Below are 24,639 nucleotides of genomic sequence, written 5' to 3' on the forward strand. Positions count from 1 at the left end.
AGTGGGAAGATACAAAAATAAAAGCAGAGGTTTTTTTTTTTTTTTTTAATCTGTTGACAATTTATCTAAAAATGAAAAGGGTCTGCTTAGGTTATCATTGTCTAAAATTCATGTCTTTGTTTCCTGTATAGCACAAAGACCTTAGAATATTTTAACACCATTGGTTCCCTCGAATGCTGTCGTCGTATATTTTAATTTTGGTTGTTTTTAGACCCCATATTTTATTTTAATTGTTGTATTTGGTGCTCTTCATTTCCTGTTACATCTCAGAGCATGCATTTGGGATCTCTTTCTTTCTGCTTGAATTATTTCCTTTAGAACTTCCTTTAATGAGAGTCTGCTGGTGGGAAACAAGCACTTTTGCCTGATGGAGAATGTCTTTATTTCACCCTCATTCCCAGGAGATATTTTCTCTGACTTAAGAATTCTGGGATGATAGTTCTTTTCTTTTAGTACATGGAAGATATTAGTCAAGATACCCTTGCATTGGCTTATGGCTTCCTTCATTCTTATTAAGTCTGCTGTTAGACTCATGATTATTCTTTGAAGCTAATCTGTTTTTTTTTTTTTTTCTGTTTATAAGTTCTTATTATGTATCTAGGTGTGAATTTAGTTTCTTTGGACTTCTTTAATCTGTAGATGATTATCTTTAATTAGTTTTGAAAAATTCTCATTGTCTTTTCAAATATTGCCTTTGCCTCATTCTGTCTTTTCCTCTGAGACTCTGGTTAGCAGTATTTTCAACTTTCTCACCCTATTCCCCGTGCCTTTAAACCACTATTTCATTTGTTTTCTCCCTGTTCGCCTCTGTACTGCATTCTGGGTAATTTCAGTCGATCTAGTGTTCATTTCACTTATTCCCCTTTCAACAAGGTCTAATCTGTTGCTAAACCTCTCCATAAGGTTTGCAGTTTTGTATAGTTCTCATTTCTTGGAATTTTAGGTTTTGTTTTGTTTTCAGATCTGCTTGGCATTCTTTATAATTTATTGTGCCCTGCATATATTTTAAAACAGTCTCTAATTTATTTAGGCTTATTAAATACATGATTTCGTATATCACTTTTTATACTTCCAGTATCTAAAGTCCTTAGAGACCCGTCTCTGCCATCTGTTGTTTTGGTGAATTTTGCTCATGCTATGTGCTTTCTTCTTGTGCTGAGTTATTTTTCTACTGTGAGTTGCTCATTTTCCTGGACACTTTTTTTTGGTGGGAATTCTCTGAATTCTAACAAAGGCAGGTTCCTCCAGAGAGAATTGGCATTTGCGTCCATTGGGATCACTCTAAATTCTCAGCTTAAAAGTTTTATGAATTCTGAGCAGATCCCCTTGATAACTGGCTCACGGTTCAGTTCTTGGAAGCAGTTTTCCCCTCCCTCTGGTCGCCACAGTGGTTTCGGGCAGTGGGTTTTCTTTGCAGTCCTCGGGGGTCTCCTTCAGCGCAGAGCATGTGTGTGATTTCCAGCTCACGCTTAATTTCCCTGCACCAGGAAGGCGTCGGCTTTTCCACTAGACTCTTGGACTTGGGCAGGTGAGAGCCCTGCCTCCCGTTCACCACCTGGCCCTGGAGACTCAGAAAACCAAAACTCGGGTTCACTTGGTGTGAGGAAGTATCTCCCCACCCCCGCCCCCGCCCCCATTTTGACCCCATCAAGCCATTTGCTCTCTGAATATCTGAATTACTCAGTTCCTGGCCTGAAGATTCCTTACTCTCCTGCTAGTTCATTAATACCTTCAAAGTGTTTTTAATGTCTCACTCAATATTGTTAGTCATTTTCAGTGGGAAGGTCAGCCCAGGTACCTAGCCGCCCTGCCTTATCCAAAATATAATTCTTCTGTGTGGTCTGTCTCTTCCATTTGACTAAGACTTTCTGAACTTAGAAGCCTCTTTTACTTGTTTTTTTTTCAAAGCAGCTTTGTGACTCCATGGACTATATAAAGCAGTTTTAGGTTCACTGAAAAATTGAATGGGAAGTACAGAGATTTTCCATGTACCCAGCATCCAGACATGCATATAGCCTCCTCTGTCATCAGCATCCTCCGCCACAGTGGTGAATTTGCTGCAATGAATGAACCTGCTGACACGTCCTTCGTAATCACCAAAGTCTATAGTTTACAATACAGTTCACTCATGGTCGTTGTACATTCCTTGTTGTCGCAAAGTCGTGTCCAACTCTGTGACCCCTTGGACTGTAGCCCCCCAGGCTCCTCTGTTAATGGAATCAGTTCAGTTCAGTGGCTCAGTCGTGTTTGACTCTTTGTGACCCCATGGACTGCAGCTCGCTTCCCTGTCCATCCCTAGCTCCCGGAGCCTACTCAAGCTCATGTCCATCAAGTCGGTGATGCCATCCAACCATCTCATCCTCTGTCACCCACTTCTCTTCCTAACCTCAATCCTTCCCAGCATCAGGGTCTTTTCCAGTGAGTTAGTTCTTCGTATTAGGTGGCCAAAGTATTAGAGCTTCAGCTTCAGCATCAGTGCTTCCAGTGAATATTCAGGACTGATCTCCTTCAGAATGGACTGGTTGGATCTCCTTGCAGTCCAAGGGACTCTCAAGAGTCTTCTCCAACACCACAGTTCAAAAGCATCAATTCTTTGGCTCTCAGTCTTCTTTATGGTCCATGGAATAGCTCTATAATTTTACCTTTTCCAGATTCCATATTGTTGAAATCATATAGTATGTAGTCCGAATTTTCAGACTTAGGTCCATTTTTTTAGTTGAATTGTTTGGTTTTTTATTGTTGAGATTTAAGAGTATATTTGTACATTTTAGATAACTGTCTTTTATGAGATACGTCCTTGGCAAATATTTTCTCCCAGTCCGTGGCTTATCTTCTCGTTCTCTTGACAATGTCTTTTGTAGAGCGGAAGTTTTTAATTTTAATGAAGCCCAACTTATCAATTATTTCTTTCATGGTTTGTGTCTTTGGTGTTATGTCTAAAGAGCCTTTGCCATACTCAGAGTCACCCAGGTTTTCTCCTCTGTGATCTTCTAGGAGTTTTATAGTTTTGTATTTGACATTTCAGTCTCTGATCCGTTCATCCTTCACTTTTCGACCCTTGTGCATTTTCCCATGATGATCCCTGGTGGTTAGGCTGAAGATGACTTGCTTGCAGTGTCCTTTTTTATATTTTCCAAATTTTCTTTTTTGTTTGTTTTTTGTTTTTATATTTTCCAAATTTTCAACAGGGGATATATGTTATTTTCATACTCGGGGGGAGAGAAAAAATATATTCTTTTAAAAAGACGTCCCAGCTGTAGGTCTTTCAACCCAAAGTTCTCAGTGTTGACAGCCTGCTTTCTTTCCTCTTCGTCAAAGGGCCACCTGAGTGAAGGGTATGGGCAGCTTTGCAGCATCTACCTCAAACTGCTGAGAACGAAGATGGAGTACCACACCAAAGTGAGTCTTTCTAGCAATTCTGCCGGCCCTGCCAGCCACCCCTCAGAGACCACCCCGCCCCCACCGGGCTGTCCCTTCTCCTCACACCTGGCTGGGCTTTTTTGGTTTGTTTTTCGGCCATGCTGGGCCTTGGTTGCAGCATCAGCTTCTCTCTTGGAGGCACAAGGACTTCTCTTGTGGAGGACAGGCTCCACAACACGTGGGCGTCGTTGCCACAAGACATTTGGGAGATTAGTTCCCCGACCAGGAATCGAACCTGTGTCCTCTGCATTGGAAGGCAGATTCTCAACCAGTGGACCACCAGGGAAGTCCCCCCTGGCCTCGCTTAATTGTCAGGTTTTCCAGGTACTAGGACAGCCTGGCTTCTCAGGGAATGTTCACACTGTATCCCAGCTGTGTGAGAGGAAACATTTTATAGAGTGACCACAGTCAGTGGGATGTGACTGGAATGTGGCCTGGGATTTGGGCCCAGATCCTCTGCACCTTTTGTTCCCCATTTTGCAAAGAGAGAATCCTGATTCACAGAGTGTGTTCATTCGCTAAGTCACGTCCAACTCTTTGTGACTCTGTGGACTAGCCCGCCAGGCTCCTCGCTCCATGGCGATTCTCCAGGCAAGAATACTGGAGTGGGTTGTCATTTCCTACTCCAGGGGATCTTCCCAACCCAGGGGTCAAACGCACGTCTCTTGTGTCCCCTGCACTGGCAGGTGGATTCTTTACCACTAGCGCCATCTGGGAAGCCTGATCCACCAGGTGGCCTTATGAAAATATTTCAGAAGCACTGACTTGACTGGTAATAGAAATAACTCCTTCCATTCATATAGTATGTGTCCACACAGGACCTTCTGCTCAAGATATGACTTTAGTTATTATTTCTTACATACCTAATGCATATAAAAGTATGTGCCAAGTGGCATATAAGGATAAGGAGAAAGGGTCTGCTCTTTAGGAGTTGACAGATCCACTGGGGAAAGAAGCTTGCACACTTGCAGTAGCTGTATAATAGTGCCAGGTGTGTGCCTGCAGAAAAGTGCCAGGGATGTTTCGAAAAGATGGGGGGGGGTGGGGCTTGATGTGGTCCCTGAAGGGTGGGCATGGTGGCAATAGAAGGTAAGGAAGAATGGCCCGCCAGGTGGGAGGGGAAGCGGCCTGAATTAGGGAGCTGGCAGTGGAAATAGAGAAAGGAAGAAACCTAAGAAGAAATACCATAACTTAGTGTATTTATCTCCAGTATCTTTTATATACTCAAGGGGTATCTTTGATTCATGCAAACCATCCTTAGTTGATTCAACCTTTTTTTGAATATCATTTAATCTTCACAACAGCCCTATAAACATGTATGATCATATCCTAGGAAAGTGAAACTCAGATGGTGGCTGGGTCCCTTAAGGGCCTGAGTCAGAAAGCTCCTCGGTGCTGAGGTGGGATTCTAACCTCAGCCAGGTCAGTGTAGAAGCTCATGGTATATCACTGAGGGTCTACCCTAGGCTAGGGCGAGGTGAGGTTCTGGAGAGAAAGAGGGATAGACTTTGCTGCTGCCTTTGGGGGTCACAGTCTGGTTTGGAGGGAAGGAGGGCCCACAGAAGTGAGTCAGGGGGTGTCTTGCCCAGGTTCAGACAACCAGGTGGGCTTCTAGGAGGTGGTGACACTTGAGCTCAGCCTTAGGGCATTACAATTACCTGTGCTGGATACACATCACCCCAGAGCTTAATGACTTAAAACAACAGCAGTCTTTTGTTGTCTCTGACATTCTGTTGGTCTGGGGTTCCACAAGGGCTTGCCCAGCAGTTCTGGCGGGGAGTTTCCTATGCAGTTGCAGTCAGATGCCAGCTGGAGCTGAAACGGTGGGGGGCTGGCCTGGCGTCTCTTCACGAAGTCTCAGCACTAGTCAGGGCTTCCTTGCAGCCTGGTGAGTTGGCCAAGAGAACAGGTAGAGTGCATGGCATTTAGATGACCCAGCCTCTGAAGTCACAGGGTGTCCCTCCCACCATCCTATGTTGGTGGAGGCCGTCACAGACGTTCCTAGAGTCACAGGGAGGGGACTGTCATCACTCCAGGTAGAATATCAGGGTCACATCATAAAGAGAGGGTGTTGACTGGGATATGTCACTTCAACCACAGTTCGCCCTCTGGTCCCACCATTCCCATCTCTCTCTGCCTGCTGTGGAGTACTTTTTCCCCCTTCTCCAGACCCCAGGCTGCCACTTAGCAGGTAGAGAGGAAGGGGCAGTGAGGAAGGGCAGGATGGGTGTTCCTGGCAGTGGATTAGCTGAAGACGTAAGGGCAGGAGGCCCAGGACACTGGCGTCCACATGGCACTATCGGGAGACCCACGTTAGTGCGAGAAGCAGGCAGGGTGGAGAGCGACAGGTGCCTGGGCTGTGAGGTCATCCATTCAGTGTGGAGGATGACTTGGGAAGAGCTGGGCTGTTGGTGTGAAAGATGGGGAGAGCCAGGTTTAGACAGTTATCTCTGGGACAGACAAGGGTCAGGGACTTCCTGAAGATTGGCAGGAAAGGGAGGAGAGGTGGGGACAACAACTGGAGGAAGATGTGGGGCCGTGGGAAAGACCTGGAGCACGGGATGCGGGCAGGAGCCTAAAAGGCAGATGGAGTCGTGGGCACTCGGCACTGTGGGTTCCTGGAGGACCAAGAGAGGGAGTGCGTGTCTCCCTTGTCCCGTGTGTGGCCCAGCATCTAGCTAAGAACAGGGGCTCGAGCAGGATTTGTTGGGGTGTGCATGAGAAAGAACCAGAAACTGCTGCTGCTGCTGCTAAATCGCTTCCGTCGTGTCCGACTCTGTGCGACCCCGTAGACGGCAGCCCACCAGGCTCCCCCGTCCCTGGGATTCTCCAGGCAAGAACACTGGCGTGGGTTTCCATTTCCTTCTCCAAGGCATGAAAGTGAAAAGTGAAAGTGAAGTCGCTCAGTCGTGTCCGAATCTTAGCGACCCCATGGACTGCAGCCTACCAGGCTCCTCCGTCCATGGGATTTTCCAGGCAAGAGTACTGGAGTGGGGTGCCATTGCCTTCTCCAACGAGAAACTAGATTGGTTCAAATAGCACACAGGGAGGGGCTGATCCTGAGTCAGGAAGGAGGTGGTGACTCCTCTTTGAAGCTGGAGGAAGGGCAGGGCAGGTGGGTACCTTTGAAGCAGGGAAGGGAGTGGGAAGCAGGATGCCGAGTTTTGATATAAGAAAGCGAGCACGTGACGTGGTGAGGTGCCGAGGGTGATGGCATGGGATCTGGGTATCAGGTGCAGAGTCGGGCAGTCATTGATGGAAAGGGGAACCAGTGGGCCAGTAGCAAGGACTGTTGGTTGCTCAGTCGTGTCTGACTCTTTGCCACCCCATGGACTGTAGCCCACCAGGCTTCTCTGTCCTTGGAATTCTTCAGGCAAGACTACTGGAGTGGGTTGCCATTTCTTCCTCCAGGGGATCTTTCTGATGCAGGGATTGAACCCGGGTGTCCTGCATTACAGGCTGATTTTTTACCATCTGAGCCATCAGGGAAGCCTCAGCAAGGGCTGTTAAGCGGCAGTGGGACTAGAGAGCAGGCTTCCCCGCTGGCTCAGTGGCAAGGAATCCCCCTGCAGTGCAGGAGCCTCAGGAGACATGGGTTTGACCCCTGGGTAGGGAAGATCCCCTGGAGGAGGAGCACGGCAACCCACTCCAGTGTTCTTGCCTGGAGAATCCCACGGGCAGAGGAGCCTGGCAGGCTGTAGTCCATAGGGTCGCAAAGACTCATACACGACTGAAGTGACTTAGCAGGCACTCACGCAGAGCTATAGAGCACAGTTACATAGTGATGAGTTGTGAGTCATTCTCCAGGGAGATGGGTAGCTGGTCTGAGACACAGAGCATGCGACAACGATCCAGACTCACTGGGCTTCACGGCAGTGTGGTGTGAGGACAGGCAGGAAGAAAGACGAGGGCGAGGTGCCATACATAATGTCCAGACCCAGTGAGGAAGTGAACACAGCCAGAAGGGGGCGATAAAGGAACCGGCTTGGGGACTTCCCTTTGATCCAGTGGTTAATACCCCGCGCTTCCAATGCAGGGAACGTGGGTTCGATCCCTGGTCAGGGAACCACATGCTGCAGGGTGCGGCCAAAAAATAAAATCGATTAAAAAAGAAAAAAGCAACCGGCCTGAGTCTCTGAGGCAGAGGAGACGGGGTGGTGGGCCTCAGGACAGGAGGGTGTTACAGCCAGAGACGGAAGTGCCCAAGTGGAGGATTTCTGTCTTCAGAGCCTGAAGAACTCACCCTGGAATTTAGAGTCCCCTTGTGGACTGGCCACTATCTCTCTGTGCTCCTCTCCACCTGCCGGCTGCCCTGTGTTCCCTCCGCTCCGGACAGACCACACTGAGAAAGACAGGAGACTATAGATACTCAACAACTGATAATCCCAGATAACCTCCCCTGACTGCGGGGGTGCTTCCTGTAATCTTCTCCAACCTTCAAGTTTCTTTTACTAATTCTGTTTTGCTGAAGTTAATGTGAGAATCAGTTTGCCTGGCCCTGAACTCACAATAGAAGCTTCCAGAAGTGGTCAGAGGACAGTGGGACGCCTGGATAGGGTTCAGAACGTACTGGGGATAAGCAGGGGCTACACTGCCTGCCTGGTGGGGGTGTCAGGTTGAGGACCGCCAGCAGTCACGCCCTGGGTGTCCTTGCCCCAGGGAGACGATGTCCGTGGTACAGGCTGTGCGGGTGGGGCCCTCCTTGGGGTCCCAGGGATGGGATGGAACCTTCCCTCTAATGACGGGTGGGGGGTGTTCTTTGCTGTGAGCCAGCTGATCACGGGACCTGTGTGTGTGTGTGTGTGTGTGTGTGTGTGTGGTTGTGAGCGTGGCCACACTCCCCAGGGAGCATGCAGGCACCCACACCAAGCAGAATCCAGCCTGTTGCTGCCGGAGCTCAGTGGGCCTTGGTGTGCGTGATGTCCGCTGTAGAGCTTGCTCTCAGGGTGCCCTGTTCTGACTTCCTCTGCCTCCCTCCCAGAACCCCAGGTTCCCAGGCAACCTTCACATGAGTGACCGGCAGCTAGAGGAGGCCGGAGAGAGTGACGTCAACAACTTGTAAGTGGTCCACCTCACGCCCTGGACAGAGGGGTTCGGGAGCTTGTGTAGGTCTCCTCACTTCCGGTTCGGGTCACAGAGGGCCTGAAGGCAGGGCCGGTAGCCGAGGTGGGGACAGAGCCGCTAAGTGACTTGACCTAGGGGCCACTTACTGCTGGTGCCTCGCCCAGAACCCTTCCAGGGTGTTTCCTGCTCCAGGCCTCCCTTCTCTGTGCCCCTCTGGCCCTCCCAACACAGCGTGGAACCTGCCCGCTTTCTCTACCGCTATCACTGTTGAATTCGCCCTGCTTGATCTCCCAACAGCCTTAATATCCACTTAGGTGGGGGCTGAGACTCAGAGCTGGTATGTGTGTTCATGCGTGTACACCTGTGCACACATGCTTTGGCGGCAGCACAGGTACACTGGCCTTTGGGCCGTGGAGTATAAGCTCTCTTTCCTCTTGGGTCCAGTTTCCAGCTGACAGTGGAGATGTTCGACTACCTGGAGTGTGAACTTAACCTCTTCCAAACTGGTGAGTCTCTCCCTCCCGTCTGGCCCAGGCTTTCCTGGCCATCACCTGACCCCCAGACTGGTTCCCTCCTGGGAACAGCCAGCCCAGCCCCGCCTCTCCGTACAAGTTGTGCAGCACAGGCCAGGAGGATGGAGCTGCCCCACCGCGTCTGTGCCCTCGGCCCTGGTACAGGGAGAGGTTGAAGCCCAAGGGCATTCTCAGAGTCACGTGACCAGAAGGGCTGCAATTCCCCACCACATTGGCCTCCCTGCTAAGCCCAGGCCTCCGAGAGTCCAAAGACACTTCCAGCCTCTCTGACAGTCCCTGGACTGTGGTCCCAGCACTGGCTGGTCCTTTAGCCCAGACCTGTCTGCCACTCAGCTGGGCTGGCCCTCTTTCTGCCCCAGCATTCCATGATACTTGGCTCTGTTTCCATATGCCTTGATCCCTTGGGTTATTAGCAATATATGTTGAGCTCCTCCTCAAAAATCAGGAACTAGGCCCTGCTCACCTCTGTTCTAGCCCTGTGCCTGTCACTGCAAGTGCTCAACAACCAAGTTCAAGAACACTTGCTTTCTAGATGAACAGCAGTGAAGAAACAGCAGGTGAACAGAGTTCATGAACTGGTGTCAACATCCATCTGAATGCTCTGGGGTGAATTAGCTAGAGTTTTCTAGAGAGAGCTACCCGAGTCTTTGCACACACTCCTCCATGGTTGAATGCTGGTGGTTTTCTCATCCTGGAGAGAGTGCTGATTTGGAATCAAGAGCCTCCTCTGCACGTCTCCCCACCCGCCTCCATCCTCATTCACCTCTTGGTGGTGGTGGTTTAGTCACTAAGTCATGTGACCCCACGGACTGTAGCCTGTCAGGCTCTTCTGTCCATGAGGATTGTCCAGGCAAGAATACTGGAGTGGGTTGCCATTGGCTTCTCCAGGGGATCTTCCTGACTCAGAGATCAAACCCACATCTCCTGCATTGGTAGGCGAGTTCTTTACCAGCCACCAGGGAAAAGCCCGTTCACCTCTTATGAGCCCAGAAACTGAGAGAAATGGGATCGGAAGTCTATCCAGCTTCTAAGTTTTAGTCTATGCCCTTGTAGATTTGGATCAGAACCTTCGGAAGAGGGTGCCCCAGGTTTTCAACTGTGGGAAACGTAGGCCAGTTACAAGGAATGTTGACTGGATGCACCTGCAATGATTCTCACAGTGTGGTCCCTGGACCAGCAGCATCCGCATCACCTGAGAACGTATTAGAAGCACACGTTCTCAAATCCCACCCCAGATCTTCTGAATGAGAATCTCGGGGTGGGACCCAGTCATCTGTTTTAACGAGCTCCCCAAGTCTGCACTGTCCAGTATGGTAGCCAATAGCCACCTGTGACTATTTAAATTAATTACGATTAAATAACATTAAAAGGTCAGGGCCTCCATTGCACTCATCATAGTGCAGGCACTCTGCAGGCACACGTGGCCAGCAGGGGTGGACAGCCCTTCCATCACCGCAGAATTCTCCTGGAGTGATCCCTCCAGGGGACGCTGATACATGTTACAGTTTGAGAAGCACTGAGTTAGAAAATACAGTTTCCACCCTGGCTGCTTATTGGAATCACCTGGCGGGGGCGCGCTTTTGACCCCCCACTAATGCCCCAGCCTTGCGGGCATGCATGGGTGCTCAGTCGTCTCCGACTCTTTGCGACCCCATGGACTGTAGCCCACCGGGCTCCTCTGTCCATGGGATTTCCCAGGCAAGAATACTAGAGCGGGTTGCCATTTCCTTCTCCAGAGGCATCTTCCCAACCCTGGAATCGAACTCAATCTCCTGCATTGGCAGGCAGATTCTTTATGGCTGAGCCACCCGGGAAGCCTCGCCCCCGCCTTAGCCTGGACCAATTAAAACAGAAGCAGGGATGAAGGAGCTGTAGGCAGACATGAGTCGTCTTTGCGTTTCCCTGGGTGATTCTAATCAGTCTCCAAGCCAACCCGAAGAACCGCTGCAAGTTGCTATGCCACTTATAGGACATTCTCATTTAATCCTTACAAGACCTCCTTATGAGACCCTTATGAGGAATGTGCCATTAGAACCATCTGCGTCTCACGGAAGAGCGCCTGGAGGCACCGAGAGGTTGAGTAACTTTGCCCCGGGTCACACCACTCTAGATGTTACTGGATGCCAAGGGGCATTCCTGGAAAGCAGCAGACCGGCCAGGAGTAGCCTGGGATTCCCTGCCAGAGTGGAGCCTAGGGAAGCCAGGAGACTTGGGGATGGCCGCCTCACAGTGACAGCTGCTTCTAATTTGTGTCAAGAAGAAAAGCTGCCTTTTAATTAGAACTGTTTGGGATTTTTTTTTTTCTTTTCAGTTGCCAGACTTAAGCCCGTTAACAGGGATTAGTGTGGCCGGGAAAGGTCAAGCACAGTGGCTCCGGGCTTTCCTCCGGGCTGCCCCACGCACTGAGGGCCTGCGGGGGGAATTTCTCTCAGTGCTGGCCACGTGCAGAATCTCTGGAGGCGGTGGCAGCCACTGCGGGGAGATCAGTCTGCCCAGTGGTGTGCACTGACGGTCCACGGCCAGGCATCTAGTTGCTTGGTTTAGGGGCATCTGGAGCCTGGGAGAGTGGAGGGCAGGTCACCCACTCCCCACAGGGACCTCCATCAGCCTTGATCCTGATGGTTCACCCTCTTCCTGGCTCCTTGCCCAGTGTTATCGAAGCCTCTCTGGTTGTCCATCCGAGGGTTCTACACATCGCCCTGTCTGGTGTTCCAAGAACACTGGGACAAACCACCAGGAATCCCAGGCTGAATTATCTGCTCCTTTGTGTTCTGATCATTTGGTATTTTCCCCACATGGTTTCTATTGCCACACCCAGACTGGGTGTTTCTTAGGGTCAAGGTCACCATGAGACCGAGCTCATGCCTGAGACGGAGGGCTGGGTGGGGCTGTGTGAACAGCCCCTTCCCATCCTGAAAGTCTGATTCCCCTTAAAACTGAGAGCTTCTCTTGGACAAGAATTCACCTCCCACATTAGATCAGAAATCTGCCAGGTAATGTGTTTTTTCTGCCAATGGGGGGCAGGGAGTGTAAAGCTCCTCAGACTGGAAGGAGGCATTTGGGGTGCTCCCCCACAAATCCCTCTTTCCTGGGCTCCCACTGGGCTGTACACGGCATAGAACCAGTTCATTTCACTGGTTTGTGACACAGGGAGCCAGTTGACTGCCGGGGACACAGGCTCCTACTCTATTCGCTGGCCACGGGGGCTCTGGCTTTTAACTCAACATCTCTTAAGCAAAACCACTTCTGGCTTTGTGACTGCCTTCAAGTTGCTTACCTCCAATTTCCTCTCCTGAATAACAGGGATGCTTTTAGCTACTCTGTAGGAGTGTTGAATGGAGGAGGAAATAGCCACCCACTCCAGTACTCTTGCCTGGGCAATCCCATGGACCCAGGATTCTCCATGGGGTCACGAAGAGTCGGACACGCCTGAGCACAGCACAGAGCAGAGGAGTGCTGAAAGGTTAAACACATTAACACGAGACCATGGTTGCACAGAACAGGTCCTCTGGTGCTGGACGCTTGTCCTCTGCCCTCTGAGAAGGTGCCTCTCATTCCCCAGCTCTGCTCACATCTCCCCTCCCTGTCCCCTAGTATTCAACTCCCTGGACATGTCCCGCTCCGTGTCGGTGACCACAGCCGGGCAGTGCCGCCTCGCCCCGCTCATCCAGGTCATCTTGGATTGCAGCCACCTCTATGATTACGCTGTCAAGCTTCTCTTCAAGCTCCACTCCTGTGAGTACTCTGGGCTTGATCTCTGGAAGCTTCTGGCCGCAAGGCCGTCCCTGGAGAGAGGCAGCTCCCCCTGCCCCGGTGCCCTTGGCTTTCTGCTCCGATTTCAGAAGGCCCGCGGAGCTCCCAGCTGTGTTGATAATAAAAGATGGGGACCAAGCCTTGCTGTGCGCAGGGACGCACCCAGCCTGCCCTAGCAGTGACCCAGGATGTCCCTGCCCTCCCCCTCCAGGCTACCACGTTGTTCGTGAACCGATAGTGATACGTTATTATTCACCGAAGTCCATGCGTTATGCACATTTCCAGTTTATGCCTAATGACCTTTTTCTGTCCCAAGATCCCACCCAGGTCACGGTGTTACATTCAGTCATTAGGTATCCCTAGGCTCCTCTCAGCTCTGATGGTTTCCTTGGACTTGCCTTGTTTTTGATGACCTCGACAGTTGTTTTTATTACTTTTTTCTCCACTTTATTTTTGGGTGCCCTGGGTCTTCGTTGTTCCACAGGGGCTTTCTCTAGTTGTGGCGAGTTGGGGGCTTCTCAGTGGGGTGGCTTCTCTTGTTGCAGAGCATAGCTCTAGGCCCAAGGGCACAGTAGTCATGGCTCACAGACTTAGTTGCTCCACAGCCTACGAAATCCTCCCAGACCAGGGATCGAATCTGTGTCTGTCCCTTGCGTTGGCGTGTGCATTCTTAACCACTGACCACCAGGGAAGTCTTTAAGGAGTCCTGGTTGGATACCTCGTAGGATGCCCCTTTGAATTACTATACTTTATATGTGTACTCCCTGTTTATACCGAATGATAGTATCACATTCAAAAATTACTAAAATTGAAATTTAAGACACTGTAGCTGAACTGCACAGAACTGTACAATCTGGGAGGTGAATGGTCCCCACTCTGCCAGGGAGGAGGCCGGCCCTAAGAGGCTGCTTGTCCAGCATCATAGAGTCAGCAGTTACCGAGCCAGTGCTAGACTGGATCCTGTGGGTCTCTATCCTGAGGTGTTTGGTCCCCGCAGCAGGCTCTCTGGGTCTCTCCCAGACTCATGTCTGCACAAGGCCTCACCCAGGGCATCCAGTATACACGGCCCCTGGGAGAGAGCCCCCCTCCAGGGCCTGCTCTGGTCCACCCTGCTGCTGTGCTCAGGGGCACAACTTCCAGCCCTCTGTGCCCAGGGAGCTCACACTCCAGGAGCAGATAGAAGGAGAGTTGGCTGATAAGCACCTCTAGAGTCCCTGCTGGCCCCAGCTGGGCCCAAGAGGTTACCAGTTCCCGGGCAGCTCTAGGTCAGGAATGCCTTCCCCTGGGCTGACCACTGGCCCCAGGGAGGATGGTCCCCTCCCCTCCCCTGCCCTCTGCCCCTCTTCTTCCCTCTCACTCTTTGCCAATTCCTTCCAGGTCTCCCAGCCGACACCCTGCAAGGCCACCGGGACCGCTTCCTGGAGCAGTTCACAAAGTAAGCGGCTTGAGTGACAGAAAAGCAGTGAGTCTAAAAGTGCTGTAAATGCAACCCATCCTTGCAGGAGCACTTGCTTTGATTTTTTTTTTATATTTTATTTTTGGCCACACCATGCGGCAGCCACGTGGGATTTAGTTTCCCAACCAGGGATCGAACCTGCACCCCCTGCCTTAGAAACGTGGAGTCTTAACTGCTAGACCACCAGGGAAATTCCAGGAGCACTTGCTTTTAAATCATCGAGGGACAAGGGTACCTGCTTTATTGCTTTAAAGGCGAAGGAAAAGAAGGTGTGGGCAAAACTGCCAATGACTGGGGAAGCCATCAGTTCTCTAATAAATCTCATAGAGGAGGGTGATTCCATTTATTCATTCATTGCCTCCCTTATGCCCAGGACTTCATCCTCTTCTCCTTTTCTTTACCTAAATTCTCCTGGTCTCATGCCATGTACATGCTGACAGCTCCAAGAGATGTATCTCCAACCAGACCTCACCTCTGAATCCCAGGCTCACATCCCCGGTGGTCTGTTTGACATCTCTACACCAAATTGGGGCTTCCCTAATAGCTCAATTGGTAAAGAATCTGCCTGCAATGCTGGAGACCTTGGTTCTATTCCTAGGTTGGGAAGATCTGCTGGAGAAGGGAAAGGCTACCCACTCCAGTATCCTGGCCTGGAGAATTCCATGGACTGTATAGTCCATGGGGTCCCAAAGAGTTGGACACGACTGAGTGACTTTCACTTTTCACACCAAATTTACATCAAACTGAACTCTAGGCTTTCTTCCCAAAACATTTTCTTCCCGATCTTTTTTATCGCAGTAAATACTGCCCACCATCCGCTTAGGAGAGAGATCTGAAACTCACCATTCTCCTCATTGCCCATGTTTAATCCATTAGCGAGTTCAGATGATACTTGGTTTATCTACAAACAGATCTTGGCTCTCGTTCTGCCTCCCACCTCCTCTGATTCTTTTGCTGTCTACCAGGACCCTCCAGCATGGGCACAGTGCTCTGCTCCTGTCCCCTGCAATCCCATCCCCACCCAGCAGTTAGAATGACCTTGTAAAAACGTAACCCCCTTGCTCCCAACCTTTCAGTGGCTTCTGAGAACAACTCCAAGCCCCTCTGCGTGGTCTGCAAGGTCCTTGCACGGTCTGGCCTCTGCCCGTCCTTGCTGACCGCTTGTCCAGTGCTCATAGTGTTTCAGGCGCACCTTGTGGGGTCCTCTTCCAGTTCTTGAAACGTACCCACAGCTCGGAGGCTTAGCACTTGCTATTCCCCCTCCTCATGATGCTCTTCTTCCAGCCTGGCCAGCTCCATCCAGGTCATCTTCAGTCACCTCCACACAAAGGAAGTCCCTAGCCGCCTTATTTAAGTGGGGTCTTTCCCCTCGTCTCCTGTTCCATCCCACCTCCCCACCCACCCACCCTTGTATTCTCCATTATAGCAGCTTTCTAGTTCTAAGAATGACCTTATTTTTGTTCGACTGTCTTGCCTGTAATTGTATCTCTAGCACCTGAATTCATAATAGTTCCTTAAGACTGTAGTGTTCAGTCAATGTTTGAATCAATTCAAGAACTAAGCCCGCTATCCAGTCTAGAAGAGGAAGAGCTTGTCTGACGGGGGCAAATGATTCTGCTGCGTTTGGGGAAGAAAATTGGTGATGAGATGACAAGTCCACTTCATCTTTCAATTAAGCTTGCCCAAGAAGAGGGGCCGGAATGGAGGAGAGACAGGGAAGGAGGGAGCCAGGAAGGACACTAGCGTGATTGTTTTCCTTGTTAATTTCTTCATCCTTGACTGCAGGAAAAGCATCTCCCCCAGAACCCAAGCCCAGGCTTCTCTTGGTGGTTGCTGAGTAGCAATCAGAGGGCAAGTTCAGAGTTGTGCAAACCACCCGGTTCCTTATTCTGTTTGAAAAGCCTTGTATGTTTATGCTATAAAAAATGACTTATTAAATCCTAGGAGACAGGCCCTGGGGCTGACTTCCTGGAATGTTAAATTCCAGTAGCTTAGGAAAGCAAGAGCCTATTACTGTTGGCTCCAGCCCAGAAAGCGGGGGGCGTGTGGTCAGGTGATTCAGTTTCCCTTCATTCTTCAAGCTAATGAAAGCATCACCTTCTCTCTCGCAGACACAGCGGCTGAGGCCTCGGTGTCCCCAAATTCGGGGAAAGCAGCAGTGAGGTCACAGGGACAGTCCTAACCTTGGGGTCTGATGGGCTGTCCTGAGACCCCAGGGGTTTCGTTTTTTGGGCTGAGCAGGAGAAAATTCCGTGCTGCAGAGCGAGGGCTATCACTAACCCGCTTTCATCTCAGAAAGAATGTCTGATGCTCTTGGCCTTCGATGCTTTGATACAAGATGGAGACTGGAGGATGAGAAAAAATTGGAGTTTCTTCATTCCCATATCCATCCAAGATTATTTGTTGTTGTTTTAGTCACTAAGTCGTGTCCGACTCTTGAGACCCCATGGACTGTAGCCTGCCAGTCTGCTCTGTCCATGGGATTCTTCCAGGAAAGAATACTGGAGTGGGTTGTCATTTCCTTCTCCGGGGAATCTTCCAGATCCAGGGATTGAACCTGCATCTCGTACATTGGCAAGTGGATTCTTTACCCCTGAGCCACCTGGGAAGGCTCCACATGGAGTCGCAAAGAGGCGGCCACGACTTAAAACTAAGCAACACCAACATTGCTCACCCCTAGATCAGTGAGGGCTGGCAATACATAATGTCTCCGGCAGCGTCATAATTGCACCATAGAGGCCGTCTCCTTGGCAGCCTGTGCCCGGAGCTGGGCAGGCAGTAGGAAAGTGGGGTGTCCCCTCCTCGGGGCTAGTGAAGGCCCCCAGCAGCCCTCCAACCTCTCTCCACCCCTAGGTTGAAAGATTTCTTCTACCGCTCCAGCAACCTGCAGTACTTCAAGCGGCTCATTCAGATCCCTCAACTGCCAGAGGTAAGCGTGCCAGGAACTGCCGAGCCCAGGGGGCCTGTCCTCGAGGCTGGCAGGCGGGCAGGGTTCAAGAAATGCGTCTTCCCTCTTCAGAACCCACCTAATTTCCTACGAGCCTCCGCCCTGTCAGAACACGTCAGCCCCGTGGTGGTGATCCCAGCCGAGGCGTCATCCCCCGACAGCGAGCCGGTCTTAGAGAAGGATGACCTCATGGGGATGGATGCCTCCCAGCAGGTGAGGACCTCGTGGGAGGAGCTCACTCAGCCCTTCCCAGTGCCCCCCGGGTGCAGGGAGGCGGGTGGAGGACCGTGGCCAGGCTCGGCCACCTTCTTATTTATTTATTCATTTGTTTGACTGCACTGGCTCTTTCTATTTTTTTTTTTACACTTTGTTTATATATGGCTGTGCTGGGTCTTCGTTGCTGTGCAAGCTTTTCTCTCGTTTCAAAGAGTGGGGGCTACTCTTCGTTGCGGTGCAGGGGCTTCTCTTGTTGCAGAGCACCGGCTCTAGGGCACACGGGCCCAGTAATTGCCGTTCTTGAGCTCTGGAACACAGGCCCAGTAGTTGCAGCACACGGGCTTAGTTGCTCCGAGGCATGTGGTATCAAACCTGTGTCTCCTGCGTTGGCAGGCAGATTCCGGACCTGGGATCAAACCTGTGTCTCCTGTGTTGGCAGGCAGATTCTTGACCACCGAGCCACCAGGGAAGCCCCTGCAGCAGGTCTTTGCTGTGTCACATGAGATCTTTTTAGTTTGGCACTGGGGGTCTTTGGTTGAGGCATGTGGAATCTGGTTCCCTGAGCAGGGATCAAACCTGGGCCCCCTTCACTGGGAACAGTCTTAGCTACTAGACCACCAGAGAAGTTGAGGCACATTCTAACCCAACCGCCGACCTAGACAGATCACGCTGCCCTGCCGTTCCTAGGAGGCGCTGTACTTAGATTTGAACCAGATTAAGAAAGCATCTGTTCCCACGTGTGGCTGTTGAGACCCACACAGACCCCTCTGGGTCTCTAACTTTGTCTGCACTCCTTTCTGGTCACAGCAGAATTCATTCGACAGCAAGTTCGATGACATCTTTGGCAGCTCCTCCAGCAGCGATCCCTTCAATTTCAACAGTCAGAATGGCGTGAACAAGGATGAGAAGTGAGTCCAGGCTGTGGGGTTAAAGCAGATGGTGTGGGCCCTGTGTTAAGCCGAGCTTACTCGCCACACCCAACTGAAGAGGAATTCTCCGGCTTCATAGATAAACGTCTTGACCTTCGAGTTGTTTAGTTACTAAGTCGTGTCTGACTCTTTTGCGACCCCATAAACTGTAGCCTGCCAGGCTCCTCTGTCCATAGGATTCTCCAGATAAGAATACTGGAATGGGTAGCCATTCCTTTCTCCAGGGAATCTTCCCAACCCAGGGATTGAACCCATTGGCAGGCCGATTCTTTACTGCTGAGCCACTTGGGAAGTCCTAACCTTTGAATACTGACCCCTTTCAAATCCTAGAGGAGTAGCCAATGAGGCTAGGATACCTGTGGGCCCGTGGGTAGTAGATTAGTATCTGGAGACACTGCGGGTCTTAGAGTTTAACTTACAGGATTTCAAAGAATTGTTCCCAAATGAACATCGGCTTTTAACCTCCTCCCCGGGTCTCCCAGCTCGCATTTCAAAGGAAAGAGAAGCACAGTGGAAGCAAACTTGCTCTCCTTCTCTTCCTAGGGATCAGTTAATTGATCAGCTGTTTGGAGAGACCAGAGAACTGAAAGCACAGCTGGAAAACATGAAGACTGAGGTATGAGTTGGGCTCAGATCCACCTCTGGGCTTCACCGGCACATGATAGCTTTCAATATTAAATTATCTTCACATCCACTCTTGTTGAGCCACATCTTAATGGAGGGTTAATTAGTAGAAATGCCAAAGCCAGAGCACCAGGTTGTCGTGTATTTCCAGTACACTTACCCTTGCGAGCAGCATTTAAGCCACACTCCAGGGGCCCTGTGATACTTGGAGAGAATCATGACCACCAGCTGGCTGTGGTGATATCTGTTCTTGTCACGTGGTGATGAGAAGGTTTGGCTTGTAGCTTTGCCGGCTATTTGCAGTATCTGCTGCTGACTCATGGATGATCAGATCCTTTACCTGGGACCAGCAAGCATTCCAGAGAAGGCAATGGCAACCCACTCCAGTACTCTTGCCTGGAGAATCCCAGGGACGGCGGAGCCTGGTGGGCTGCCTTCTATGGGGTCGCACAGAGTCAGACACGACTGAAGTGACTTAGCAGCAGCAGCAAGCATTCTCCCCTTCCTCATTCTAGCTGGTCTGTCATTGCCCCCAGGCCCGTCTAACAGGACCGGAACTCCCCTGCCCTCACCCCCTGTTGGTGGGTGGATGGCTTGTAGTGACCTCTCTTTGAGAGGCCTTGGGATTGAGCTCGTTGGGAAACCCAGGTGTTTATTTGGTTGGCACTAGAGACGTGGTAGGTGGGACCTTCTTGTCCCACCCCTCGCTCTTGCTCATCCCCGGGCCCTCCCCACAGAGCCAGCGGGCCGTGCTGCAGCTCAAGGGCCACACCAGCGAGCTGGAGGCCGAGTTGGCCGAGCAGCAGCACCTGCGGCAGCAGGCGGCCGACGAGAGCGAGTTCCTCCGGGCCGAGCTGGACGAGCTCAAGAAGAAGCGTGAGGACACGGAGAAGGCTCAGCGGAGCCTGACGGAGATCGAGAGTGAGGAGCTGTCACTGGGGTGGGCATGAGGGTGGGGCCGGGGAGGGCGGCACCCCGCCAGCCCTGGAATGCAGGCTGAGGCTGGGCACCAGGGTCCCTGCCTGGCGTCTGTCCAGAGGGGCTGTCGTGAACGTCAGCATCGGCGGTTAGGAGGAGGGGGTTGGAGTTCCCCATGAGGCCCTGCTGGGAACACAGAGATGGGGAGACAAAAGAAAAACAGCTTATGAAAAATCGTGGCGTAGCAGCCAGTAACACTGATTTTAAAATGCCAAATTTGGAATGCTCAAGGGGCATGAATCAGTGGAGGGATTTGAATCAGGTGATTCTTTGTTAAAGCAGACGTGCCAGAGGACTTTAATTTTAAGTAAGACTTTTATGGGAGAAGGAGGTATAGATGCTTGTGGAAAAGCAAGATAGTCTTCTAGGGACTCTGGCTTATCAGAAGAGCAGAGGGTGCCCCGCCAGTGCAGACGCCTCACCTTGGTCCTTGACAATTCAGGGAAAGCCCAAGCCAACGAGCAGCGCTACAGCAAGCTGAAGGAGAAGTACAATGAGCTGGTGCAGAACCATGCCGCCCTGCTGCGGAAGGTAGGAGCCTCACCACCACCATCACCAGCACCCTGTCCCCCGTGCCCAGGGCCCCCTGCCCAGGGGAGATGTCGACCCAGGCTGGATGGCTTCTCCAGGGCCAGTGTCCCCACCATTTCTTGGAAACCAGAGCTCCCTGGCTGTCGTAGCTCAAGCTCCCCCTTAGGTACCAGCCCTACTTGTGATAGTCCCCATCTTGATCATTTTTGCAATACTCGAGAGTCGAGCATCTGAAGGCAACAGCTTCCTCTGGGTGGGGAAGCGATGTCTGTGTTCATCTTTAGGGCACTCGCAGTCTGAGTGCCGTCCTTGGTTCTACAGGGTAATGGCCTGTAAGCGGGAGGTAAGCCAGTTTGAGACACCATTCTTCTCTTGCAGAATGCGGAGGTGACCAAACAGGTGTCGGTGGCCAGACAAGCCCAGGTGGATTTGGAACGGGAGAAAAAAGAGCTGGAGGATTCTTTTCAGCGCATCAGTGACCAGGCCCAGCGGAAGGTGAGTGGAAGGAGAAGTAGGTGGGAGTCGAGGAGGGGTGCCGTCCATCGAGATGGAGGGGGCTTTGAGCACTGCACAGAACTGAGGGCCTTGTCTTCACGGGCGGATCTGTGGGGAGGGTAGCAAGGGGCCCTAGGGCACAGGACATGGTTACTCACGTGTACACTGTTAGGGGCATGACGTGATGAAAGGTCTGAAGTTGAGTGGGGCTTGTCAGCTAAGATGAATCTCAAGGAGGTTTTGAAGTGGAAGCAGGTGGATATCAGAGAGAGGATCGGCATTTACAAAGACCCACAGCCAGGAGCTGTCTGCAGTCGTGCCTTGGGGTGGAGTTGGCATTAGGCGGCAGGTTCCGTTGGCATAAGAGATGGCAGGTGGATAAAACAGAGTGCCTTCCACTTAGGAGCAGGGGCTTTCACACTTCTCTGTGTCCCAAAGTAAAAACAGCATCAGATGGAGGACTTCCCTGGCAGTCCAGTGGTTAGGACTCTGTGCTTCCAGTGCAGGGGGTATGTGTTCCAGCCCTGGGCGGGGTGCTACGATGCCACGTGCCGCATGGTATGACCAAAAAGTTAAAAAAAAAAAAAAATCTAATGAAAATCAAAGTTTCACAGAGCGATACTTTACCTTATTATGTGGGTTATTTTTTGGCTCTGTTTATTGCATTTAAAAAAAAAATGTTCGTTATGAATTCTTACTCATGGGTCACAACCTGCTCTTTGAAAAAAATACCACTTAGAAATCAAAGAAGGGGATTGCTTCAAGATGGTGAGATAGGGTGAGTCAGCAGAATACCTACCAGGTGTTGGGATGCCTGAATTAAAAATCTGGTTCTGCTTTGATTAGTGTTATTTGTGGGCGCAAGCATGACATTTGAGTGTGGTGCTCGGTTGCTCAAGCATGTCTGATTCTTTGGGACCCCATGCCTAAAGCTCCCCTTGACATTTCCTGTAACTGGAAGAAAAATTATTGGTTCATTCTGACCTCTCTTGCTTCTATATAAAAATTATACAGGGACTTCCCTGGCAGTCCAGTGGTTAAGACTTCTTCAGGGGGCATGGGTTTGATCCCTGGTCAGGGAACTAAGATCCCGCATACAATATGGCATGGCCAAAATTTAAAAAATAGTTAAAAAAAAAAGATTAAACAAATTACATTTATAGCTTGGGAATTTTTTTACACGTATTTATCCCTTGAAGCCACCACCTAGATCATAGTACTCCTGTTTTTCTTCTCATTCAGACTCAAGAACAGACAGAAGTACTAGAAAATTTGAAGCAAGAACTTGCCACCAGCAAACAGGAACTCCAGATTGTCCAAGGCAGCCTGGAAAATTCTGCCCAGGTGAGTGTCGCCTGTCTTTCCCTTCCTCATTCTCTTCCCCTTGGGCTTCGGGGTTGCTGTCAGCTAGGGCTTCCCAGGTGGTGTTGAGGAGAAGATACAGGAGATGGCAAGAAAGATAGGTTCGATCCCCGGTTGGGAAGATCCCCTGGAAGAGGGCATGATAACCTACTCCAGTATTCTTGCCTGGAGAATCCCATGGACAGAGGAGCCTGGTGGGCTACAGTCCGTGGGGTCCCAGAGAGTCGGACACGACTGAAGCAACTTAGCACAGCATCCATCCCCACCGGCACGTGGCCCCCTTGGTCCCATCCAGGATCAGTCCGCACTCGGGGATGCGGGTGACAGATTCCTGGTGGCCCGGGAGAGGGTTTGGATCTCTGGGAAGGGGACAGTTTCATTCTCCCAGCAACTCCCTCCGGGCCACTCCATCCCCATCACAGTCGGAGGCAAAGTGGACCGCCCAGATCACAGACCTGGAGAAGGACCGGGACAGCCTGATGAGCGCCATGGCTTGTCGGGAGGAGGAGTTGTCCGCTCTTCGGGAGCAGCTGGAGTACACGCAGCTCAAACTGTCCAGCGCACAGGTGAGTACCGGGCGCTTCTGGGGCAGACCAAGTCCAGTCTTACACCTGTGGGCGCTGGGTTGTGGGTATTGGTGGAGGCAGGGGGGCTGTGAAAGGGAGTCTGGGGCCTTTGGCCAGATTGTGAAGGTGAATACTCAGCGAGCATAGCTTCTGATGCCTCGCTCGGGGCAGATAAGAAGGGACCTGGGCCTCTCTCCCAAGGACCACCGTGGTCCAGCGCCATAGCGTCCTGGGCTTGGTGGCACACGCCCGCGGACAAGGTTAAAGGCTTTTTCTCTGTCGAACCCCGTGGCTTGGGCCTCATGAGCAGCAGCTTGAGCTAAGGTGCCAGGAATCCCAGCTGTGTCACCGGTGGATACTGGGTGGAGGCTCATTAGGGAGGTCTGTGGCCGACCTTCACCTCCCGGGACCACCATCTCTAGGAATCTATATGCCGGCTCGAGAAGGATCAACACAAGATGCTTCTGGCCGAGGCGAGGAGGGCTGCAGAGCAGGTGGTGCAAGAGGCCCTGAGGCTGTTTGAGGAGCCCACTCTCTCAAGCTGCGCTGGATCTGCAGGTGCCCCTCCCCTCGCCTGGCTTCTGGGTGTCATCCCCCCTGCCCCTCGGCACCGATCCTTGTGTTGGTGTTGAACTCCATGTGACTCTGACTCAGGCTCCCAGCACAGCTGTGTGTTAGGATCGCCTGGGGATGCCTAGGCCCCACCCCCTAGGATCTGTAAAATGGGCAGTGCCTATGTCCTGGGCAGTAGGACTTTCCACACCCCCAGCCACCTCCCACAAGGTGGGACACCTACAGTTGTGGATCACACCCATGAAATGCCTTCTGGGTGCTGTGGCCTGAAACACCTCTGAATGCCAGGAGGGGGAGGGACAGGCAGCCCTGTGTGCCTCTAAGAACAGTGTGGTCTCAATCCAGACACGGCTGCCGTGAGCTTCAGATCTAGACGGGGAGGCATCTTCCTTAAGCACAGAGGGGCAAAAGTGATACCCTCCCCCTGCACACCCCCAAGAGTCAGCAAGGGCGTAAGCCAGGGCCCACTGCTCTAGCCGCCAGAGTCCTCAGGGCATGCCGTTGGAGTCAGAGGGGGCCCCCATTGCAAGAGGATGGGGCACACATTAGACAGAAGAGCATCCAGGCCCTGGGGGATCTGGGAAGGCGTGGATAGCCATGAATAGATTCCAGCTTGTTTTGAAGCAGAGGGAACTTGTTGGCAAAGTCCTGAGAGGTCCCATTGAGGACAAGGCAGAAGGGAGGGAACAGATGATTTTTAGTATTAACTAGAAAGGTCTCGATTTGGTGAAGTATTTCAGGAAGGACTAGGATATCTTGTTCAGCGGGGAACCCATCTGTAAGGAAACCCCACAGTTACAAAGGAAGGAACACATGTGGGTACCTCGTTGACTGCAGAAATGCTAGGAGAGCAGGCAGCTGCGGAGGGGTTCCTCAGGAGATGGTGTGAGCTGGGTTTTGAAAGAAGAAGAGAAACGTGAAGCCATGGAGAGGAAGAAAAGTGGGGAATAATAACCCATAAAAACAGCCGACGTTGCGGCATGCGGGATCTTTAGTTGTGGTGTGTGAATTCTTAGTTGCAGCAACTAAAGATCCCTCAGGCTGCAATGAAGATCAGAGATCCCGCGCGGCGCAACCAAATTAAAAACAAACAGCAGGAAGAGCTGACGTTTACTGCGAGCTCGCTATGCTCTGTGAAGGCAGCATTCTCAGTGCTTTACGCGCCTCGGTCCAGCGATCCTCACCGTGATGC

The 24,639-nt window shown here is 51.4% G+C and overlaps 1 protein-coding gene across 8 annotated transcripts in view; it reads left to right on the plus strand.

Annotated features, from left to right (window-relative positions):
* HIP1 (huntingtin interacting protein 1) overlaps positions 1 to 24,639 on the plus strand; it is a 134,404-nt gene that overhangs the window by 94,058 nt on the left and 15,707 nt on the right. For 4 of the 8 annotated variants that reach the window (XM_070362962.1, XM_070362957.1, XM_070362961.1 and 1 more), the window contains exons 5-19: positions 3,319 to 3,399; positions 8,402 to 8,478; positions 8,929 to 8,990; positions 12,612 to 12,752; positions 14,148 to 14,205; positions 17,080 to 17,155; positions 17,246 to 17,386; positions 18,197 to 18,297; positions 18,862 to 18,934; positions 19,680 to 19,863; positions 20,363 to 20,451; positions 20,830 to 20,946; positions 22,189 to 22,290; positions 22,731 to 22,874; positions 23,297 to 23,432. In XM_070362962.1, the coding sequence (XP_070219063.1) occupies positions 3,319 to 3,399; positions 8,402 to 8,478; positions 8,929 to 8,990; positions 12,612 to 12,752; positions 14,148 to 14,205; positions 17,080 to 17,155; positions 17,246 to 17,386; positions 18,197 to 18,297; positions 18,862 to 18,934; positions 19,680 to 19,863; positions 20,363 to 20,451; positions 20,830 to 20,946; positions 22,189 to 22,290; positions 22,731 to 22,874; positions 23,297 to 23,432 (1,582 nt within the window). The remainder of the gene's footprint in view (positions 1 to 3,318; positions 3,400 to 8,401; positions 8,479 to 8,928; positions 8,991 to 12,611; positions 12,753 to 14,147; positions 14,206 to 17,079; positions 17,156 to 17,245; positions 17,387 to 18,196; positions 18,298 to 18,861; positions 18,935 to 19,679; positions 19,864 to 20,362; positions 20,452 to 20,829; positions 20,947 to 22,188; positions 22,291 to 22,730; positions 22,875 to 23,296; positions 23,433 to 24,639) is intronic. The other 4 variants (XM_070362965.1, XM_070362964.1, XM_070362958.1 and 1 more) reach the window with 1 other exon arrangement.

Source organism: Bos mutus, chromosome 25 (assembly GCF_027580195.1).
Source record: "Bos mutus isolate GX-2022 chromosome 25, NWIPB_WYAK_1.1, whole genome shotgun sequence".
In the NCBI taxonomy this organism is placed as follows: Eukaryota; Metazoa; Chordata; class Mammalia; order Artiodactyla; family Bovidae; genus Bos; species Bos mutus.